At 39.5% G+C, this 8,759-nt stretch overlaps 1 protein-coding gene across 1 annotated transcript; it reads left to right on the forward strand.

Moving 5' to 3' along the window:
* The first annotated feature begins 3,740 nt into the window (after positions 1 to 3,740).
* Positions 3,741 to 5,333, forward strand: sp9 (sp9 transcription factor). The gene is made up of 2 exons (XM_059966062.1): positions 3,741 to 3,761; positions 4,002 to 5,333. Exons 1-2 carry the CDS (start codon positions 3,741 to 3,743, stop codon positions 5,331 to 5,333), a joined length of 1,353 nt encoding a protein of 450 aa, XP_059822045.1.
* The last annotated feature ends 3,426 nt before the right edge of the window (positions 5,334 to 8,759 follow it).

Genomic DNA, 8,759 nt, shown 5'->3' on the forward strand with positions numbered 1-8,759 from the left:
GAATAAATATTTATAAATGTTGTTTGTTTATATTTTCAATAACACGTGATTGTTGAAGACTTTATCGACCCTACCGAGTGGTTTGGTCGTTACTATGGGACCACTTCATATAAGAATATTGCGACTCATTTAAAATAATTTGTCTGATCACGACCGCATTTTCCAAAGCGTTGGCAGCGCCACTTACTGATCAGCTGATGAATGAATGAGGGCGATCTGTGCATAATCACTCTAATTAAAATCCTGCATCGCAGATGGAGCATTCATCTTCCGCAGCCTGCCACTCTCAAACATTGCTGCTGCTTTCGCCCTCCACAATCTTCTGCGAGAGGCCCGATGGTTTTCCAAAACGCTTCTGAATCAAACTTCATTCACGTGGGCAAGACAACAAAGCAAAGCAAATAAAACGTAGCTGTTCTTTGTCCACATTGCACTTGAACGATATTTTCTCACTGATATATGTAACGATTACATGATCTTTTAAGCCGATAATTAAAAACTAAGATTTCCCTTGATGTGGTCCAATTTTAATATTATTTGAAGATGAATAAAGGAAGTATTGTCTGAAACAAAAGATACCTTATATATAAAATGGTTTCGGCTATAACAGGTAGACTCGAAATGATAATCTACAATGCGGATTTCGAAACCCCAAGCTGCTCGACCATATCCATTGTACAGAATTATTATTTTAATGCGTTTCTGCTAATACTTCTCGATTCTACGTATTATCCTGTTAACATACATTTGAATTGTAATATGAAAATAGAATTGAGTAGATCAGCTGTGTGAAGCCATCTGATAAGAAATTACGATTGCGAATTGCACCTGCAGATTACAAAGGTAAAAGAAGGATTTGTGAAGCAAAAAATGTGGAAAATAGTCTTGTAAGACAAATGTGTTTGATGGCAGTTTACACCTACGTGGAGACAACGCCTGCGTTTGTGATTTTCAGCCCAATTATATGAAAGAACTTCCCCTTATGTTTGTTAACTTATTAGAATTGAGATAGTTAAGAAAGAGTTATTAAAACAAACATGACAAAACTTCTGTAGAATTTAAATATTTCTAGAATATTTCTATAACTTTTAGTTATAGTGACATAACACTCTTACAAGTTAGATACCACCAACATCTTATAACTAAATACGAAGGGCTATCAAATGTATCAGGAAAATAAACATGGAAAGGTTTTAGAAGCTTCTAGATGTCTTTATTTATCAGAGTATTCAAGCAGACAGAGTGCAACTGATGGGAAATTGAAATCATTATCTCCTCACAGGACTACCTGAAACGTTCAACTTAGTCGTTAACCAGAACGGTAGAAAAATCGACATTAAATATGGTTTTACATTAGTAGATTGAGAAACTTCATCATGGAAAGCAATTATGGAACTGAATTTCCTTTGTGGCAATAACTGGTTGCATTTCTATTATATTTGTTTATGCAGAATCCACGGTTAATAGTGTTAATTGCCTTCTCGTCAAATTGGGATGATTGTAATGGGAAGCAATTTTCGAAATTTGTGCAGGGATTCTAAGAAATTGTTTCAGATTCAGTACCCTATAAAGACTGCGATATTTGGCACATTGAGTTTTTTTCGATAAATTGCACGTCTGATGACTGGCAGCATTCAAGCGCTATAATAGAGTATTATTTGTCCGTTTTGAATAATGTAAAGCAGTTACTGAAAGCGTCTCTCCTGAAATTGCTTTAACTTTTAAAAAGGATGATGAGTCACAGGCGATTACACTCGGAACTAGGGCTTTGTTAGATTGTCATTACCTCTAAATGTTTTAACCGTTAGCACAACTCATTCGCATAATGCACGGATCCCGGTTTAAAGCCATGTTCTGCTATGATTGTTAAAAGTTCAAAATTCCCTATTGTAAGGGACTTAGTGAATTAATGTTTTAAAAATGCACACACACTCGAAGAATTTTAAAATGCTGTCTTCGAGTTTGGATTATTAGTATTCTGAATTATTTCACTCCCAGAAGATTGTTAAAACCTCTCGTAATCAGTAAAGATGTATGAATGCGTCTTAATAAATCCATGGGTGACGTATACTAAAAAGTCCATTTCGTTTTAGCGTATTGAATACAAGTTATTCTTTCCGATAATTGATATCCACTTTTAACTCACGATGTTGTAAAGATGTAAGAAGCCAGATCTTTGAAACCCTTGACCACAACTTGTTCAATCAAAATAAATAAGAACAAAAGGAATCTTCACAAATTCACTTGTTACTCCGTCAATCAGTCTTCTTCGACACAAAAAACGCCTTTATCCCTCCCCTCCCTTTCCTGCCCCTGGGCCGGTCGGAAACGCCTTACTGACATCTTGTAATCACAGCTATAAGCAAAACGCAGTAAACACGGCAGAAATAAACAGATTTAGTTTCCGAATACACAGTAAAGAGAAATATTCACCTGCTGTCAAACAGACTCTCAATAAATGCAAGTCTAAGCAGCTTCGTTATTTTCTCACAGTAGATCAAACAAGAATCATAACAGCGGCGTCATTTTGATCAAGATCGCAGTCCCCAAGGGTAAGCTTTAGCTTGTTTCAGGCTTGAGACAGACGTACGATTAGTAATTCAGATCTGCGATTCACACTCTGGACCCTGACGCATGTTCAACTTTATTATGCTCCGCTGCAATTCAGCTTGCACTATTTATACTGATATTGTAACTTTACACAAATAATTTATTTAGCTCTCCGTACAGAATCCAACAAGCGTTATTTTTAACGTAGTCTACTTTGCAAAACAAAAGTTAACTATGTTAAATATTCTTTACATAGAAACTAAGTATATAATTTAGCTATTTATATTGAACTTTCACTAGCCTTTTAATGTAGTTTAGTCGGAGTTGATATCGTTCTTCTACATCGCCCCTCCCCCAATATACATACAGAAATAACGGTACGGTAAAATCGCAACTCGATCGTAACAAATTAATAATGTCAGCAAAGTAACTACAATGAAGTACAAGCTAACGAGACATCGTAAAGTCGGATCCATAAAAAATGTATTAATGATGTAAGTAGGTTCTGAGCATTTTTCAGGAAATGCTCCGGAATGGGATTCGGAAGTCGTTGGATAAATTGGCTAACAGACTCTGAAATAAGACGCTGACGTTCACAACAGAGTGCGAAGAATGCCTTAGTCCTGAACCTAACTGTAACCCTCACACAAAACTGAACTGATGCAAAATGATTGATTGCATTAAGCCAAGATGCTATTTTAATTGTAATACAAGTAAGTTTCCTTCAACTTATGTAGCCCCTTTTCGCTCTACTCCATTGAAAATGTTCAGCATATTAAAATACTTCGTAATACACGAGCCTCTTGTGATAACTGGCAATGGATCAAACTGACCGCTGAATTACCGTGTATATGCGAACTTGAATGTATATCAATTACATTAACGTGCAGAGCAGTGAGATGCTGCAACGGGTGATTGACGCGTGCTGCCCAGTTCCAGATACCGTGATTGGCTGTGACCTATCTATTGCGGCGTGCTGGGCACTCTGAGTGGCTGACTATTCGCCCTGTCCGTGTAATAAAAGGTTTGATTGGCTCAGAGCTCAGCACAGCGGCACTTCAAAGGGTGCGCTCACTACAATTAGGTCGAGTAGTCCGGAGAACAAGGCAGTGAGTGAGTAGACATCATCTTCAACTGTGACAGCTTAGTTCCGTTAATTTAAGCACAGTAAAGGGAAGAAAGAAGCCGTCATGGCAACTTCAATACTTGGGGTAAGTTGCGCAAACTTAATGCTAAATAATTGAATAAGCTTCATCTTCATAAATATCGTCATAATTTGCGGGCAGTAGACATTGCAGTACTTTACTATACACTCAGAAAAAATAACTGCCTCCATATTAAATATAGATCATTTCTCAGAATCATTTTGGATAGTTTTTTTTTAAAAAATATTGTGTTTGGTTTTATTTTTATCGATGATATATTACTTAACATAATGATTCCACCACCAGGAAGAACCCAGATTTGGAACCACTCCGTTGGCAATGTTGGCCGCAACTTGTAATAAGATTGGCAATACAAGCCCATTAACAACTTTGCCAGAATCCAGTGCATTTGGGAAGGGCGGATTTCACCCATGGAAACGTTCTGTCTCCAATTGTAATCTGGGGTCAGGCCTGTCAGGATTCAGCGTGGCCAACAGTCGAGCTTCAGGCGGTATAAGCAACAGTTTCTCGGTGAGCAGCGGTTCCGGGAACAGCGCCTTCTGTTTAGCTTCCACTTCTCCGACGTCTTCAGCATTCAGCACTGAATACAACCTCTTCTCCAACTCCGTCTCGGCGAGTGTCAACACGCAAGACACCGGACAATCGGCTTTCATATCCAAAGTGCACGCTTCCGCTGACACTCTTCAGGGAATGTACCCGAGGGTCGGCATGGCTCATCCATATGAATCCTGGTACAAATCCGGGTTCCACACCAGCATTTCTGGCGAGGTTGGCAGCGGGGCGTCCTCCTGGTGGGATGTGCACACTAACCCCAGCTGGCTGGAAGTTCAGAATCCAAATGGGGGCCTCCAGCCCACCCTGCACTCCGGGAGCGCACAGGCTTCACTGCACACCCAGCTTAGTACTTACAACGCGGATTTCTCAACTCTGAGCCATTCCGCCTTCAGCTCGACCGGGATCGGCTCCACTGCTTCTCACCTGTTGTCCACGGGGCAGCACCTCCTCGCTCAAGATGGTTTCAAGCCTATGATCCCGTCCTATACGGATTCCACCTCGGCTGCAATCACGGCGAACTCGATGATTTCAGGGCCGTCGGGACTAGGCAGTTCAGCCAGGTCCTCACGGCGATATTCCGGCAGAGCAACCTGCGACTGCCCCAACTGCCAAGAGGCCGAGCGCCTTGGACCTGCGGGAGCCAGCCTTCGGAGGAAGGGCCTCCACAGCTGCCACATTCCAGGATGCGGTAAGGTCTACGGCAAGACCTCTCACCTCAAGGCACACTTACGATGGCACACTGGGGAGAGGCCCTTCGTTTGTAACTGGTTGTTCTGCGGCAAACGCTTCACCCGATCGGACGAGTTACAGAGACATTTGAGAACCCACACGGGAGAGAAGCGCTTCGCCTGTCCGGTCTGCAACAAACGCTTTATGAGAAGTGATCACCTCAGTAAACACATCAAAACACACAGCGGCGGCGGAGGCAAAAAGGGCAGCGATAGTGATACCGACACCAGCAACTTGGAGACCCCCAGATCAGAATCGCCAGATATCCTCATGGAGGCTGTGCATTCCAATAGAGCGATCAAAACAGCCACTCCGGTACAAAATGATTCTTAAATCTAATACCCAAAACAGGAACTTATTAAAATTTGTGTCCAGTATGACTATTAAGTACTTGGAGTTCCAAGCCCCGCACTCTCACGGAAGTTACATCTTAAAAGGAGGTGAGCATATGTGCATCAAATGCTTGGGACTTGTTTCTCTATGTATAAGATTGTTTAAAATTCTATGTACAGAAAAAGTTCAAAATGTCCTGTGTTTCCTCTTTTTTTTCTTGTAAGTGTTTGATAAAGCTATTTTGTGACCGGGTCGCACTTGAAACTGGGAATTCTATGATTTCGATGCACTTTGTGAAAGTCGATATGTAATAAATTGCATATTAATCAGCTCGTCCACATACTATATGAACAAAAAATCTGCGCCGCATAAAAATATTATATGCATTTATCTGTATAAATAAATTGTGCAAGTACAAACTTGGGACATTTCTTTGTTACTTTCCCTTTAGCGAAGCCACGAAATATTAACAGGATATCTTCCAAACTAATTCGAACGATAAGAAAACATATCGACAGTGCTACTGGAGGGAAATCGACAGACCTGCTTCCAGACATCAAATAATATGAATTGCTTATTAGGCTGTTAATAGATTTAGCCATATCGAAATATATAAATTAAGAATATTATCGTGGTGCTAGTAACCGTTTTTACAAGACGCTTGAATGTACATGCCTGACGTCCAAAGCGATTACAATACTGTGAAAACGGGGGCACAGCTGAGTTCTCTGTGGAATAGGAGAACAGTTAATACCCCGTAGCAAACATTTCATGCCTTAATGAAAAGCTTGTTAAATGTTAGTAATTTTGACTCGGAACACACAGCAGCCCCCAGTGCCTTGTATTCCCGATTAGAGATTCATGTTTTATCAAATATCCAATTAATCTCTCAGACATCATTTGTTCCCCTGAACTTTATCCGAGCTTGTCCATGTAAAACTCCTGAGATTTCCAGTGACAAAGCGCCATTGAAGATCCATTTTAATTTTTCAAATTAACTGGACATATTTGCATGTCAAACGAATAAAAAAACGAATTCAAGATAACATGTGAGCGTTGATGGTGGTGGGGAGGGGGAGGAGGAGGAATGGGGCTCTCGATTTGATAACCTTGCTTTTTATGTTATGAAGGCAACTGTTTCATTGCTTTTCAAACGCAGCAAATGTATGCTAATGCTGAATTTGAAATGCTTATGTTCCCAGTCAAATGGCCCTTAAACGTTATTTGAATATCACTGGCTTGGGTATTGAAAAGGTTCAAGGATGCTCTCCGACTTCTTTGTGATTACTCACTGCAGCGTCTGAAGCAAATGAAACCAAACGAATAATTATAGGCTAGGCTCAGGCATGGGAACACGTTTGGGACCGGGATCTCATTTACCAAGGTTCTTTCAAACTCTGTACAGTTAAATTGACCAGAAGGTAATTATCGGAAAGAAAATAGTTTTAATTATCTTTTGTTCTCAGCTCGCACGCATTATAACGGCAAATCTGCTGAGATTTCCTTTAATATTTTTAAAGCATCTGTCCCATAATTTCCCCTCAAAATTCTGAGACTCAGTGAGGTTTGCATAATATTCTCCCTAACAACAAGCAGGCGCCATTGACATGGAGGGAAATTATCTGCAAAATGAAAGTCTGTCTCTACAATCAAGCCATTATTCAAAACAAATAATTTTACACACAGGTTTGTCAGTTTAAAAGTATCGAGATTTTAAAAGAACTGGCATGTCTATTATGGATAATTGTGCGTGCGCTAGTTTGCAGGGAAAGGTGGGCTGGTGCCTGGGGAACTGCACAAAAGTCACTGCCAGTAATTCTGTTTGCTGGTTGTTTTTCTGATATGCATTCTCAGTGGGTGTTGGGCTGAAGTCAGTATTGTTTTCCATACAGAACCAATGGAGATCAAAGCAAATCTTGCTGGTCCGCTTCACAACAGGCCACAGGGTTACAATTCCCAGCTGAATGATCAAGGCTCAGTTTGGATTGCTTTTGCCCCTCGCAGGTCAAACGATTGTCCATCATTTGAAACTCCCCAAAAGAGGATCGGCGACATAAGAAATCCAACGTATTGGAAATACTGTAAATAATGTATACCTAAAACATTATGCAAGGCCTCGGCTAACTTAAATAATTATTTTTCAGCTATGTAATTCTTATTATTAAAGTGATTACCGAATTGGCTTAGTTATCTTCTGTGCTGGAACGCATTGTAAAATACGTCAACCACGAAAGTTAGACGCAAGCAAAACATCTTAAGTTCATTGCGGACAACGAGAATTTACGAGTAAGACAAACTGCTATAATTCAGCCATATGTTAAAATGCACACCGCCTTCACAACTTAAAATAAGCGAAGCGTTGTTATAACTCAGCAACACTAAAGATGAGTTCCATTTAGTCTATAAGCGAATTTGAAAACGAAAACGGTTTCCCAGTTTAATAGAAAAGAACCGTGTATTTTAGAAGTTCAAAATGAAAAATGCTAAAACCTCACAATTCATGATATCACTTTTCATAAACTTAGCACATTTTGTTTTCCATAAGTTTTAGACATAAATATTCACATGGAAATTGGTATCTTGATTTGATTTATGTGAGCGGAATTAGAAAATAGCCAACATGACCACACGTCAGTAAAACTGTTTAACAAGCAGGTGAGCACACGAAGTCATAATAAAGATATTATAACTTCTAGGGATAATTATTTATACATGGCAACTTTCCCTTATTTCCTCCCAACAAGAATAAACAATTATTTGTACATATCTCAACGTTTCAAAATGCAAAGAAAACTACTGGCTAGTGAAGGTGCGATCGGGTTGTCCGACGCAGAAGAATTAATAATGAAGAAACGGGCAGCTTTTATTTATCAAAGTTACAAGTAAGCACTCTAATTTAAATTTTAGGAAGTTGTTTAAAGTGAATTAATCGTAGATTATTTAGGGGTTAGGCAACGATAGACAGCATTTTATGGTAGCATAGGCATTTATTTGCTTTAAATTAAGCACCGCAGAACATTAAATAATAATAGTTGGGCAGACTGCATGACGCCAGCTTGGGGAGGAATACAATTATTATAAACTGTCTATAAACCTAATTGGATTTTCTATTAAGAGACTACTCAATTTTTTTTGCGTGGAGAAACTTCTTTTTTCCTTAAAACATTTCATTTTTACAGCTATCATCTTACAGACAGAAAAGTTTATAGTACAAGTTCCTCGAAGGGAAATAATTTCTGTAGATCCGCAATTCGAGGATAGTAGCTTCGGGACTTACTTCCAAACTTGGCGAATTTTTATTTACGAAAGGAGTAAGGCTGAAAGGATTCAGCTTTCTGACATTATTTTTAACCAGTTGCACCAAAGAGCAGCGATTTCTGCAAACTGTTGTGCTCTAATTATTCTGACGACTCAAAAGGTGCTGCT

The sequence above is a fragment of the Hypanus sabinus genome, chromosome 4 (assembly GCF_030144855.1).
Source record: "Hypanus sabinus isolate sHypSab1 chromosome 4, sHypSab1.hap1, whole genome shotgun sequence".
In the NCBI taxonomy this organism is placed as follows: domain Eukaryota; kingdom Metazoa; phylum Chordata; class Chondrichthyes; order Myliobatiformes; family Dasyatidae; genus Hypanus; species Hypanus sabinus.

Bases quoted from the DNA above. Each gene is read 5' to 3' on its own strand.
- sp9 (XM_059966062.1), top strand. From the start codon at position 3,741: ATGGCAACTTCAATACTTGGG. The intron at 3,762-4,001 runs GTAAGTTGCGCA...TTCCACCACCAG, and splicing joins TGGCAACTTCAATACTTGGG to GAAGAACCCAGATTTGGAAC.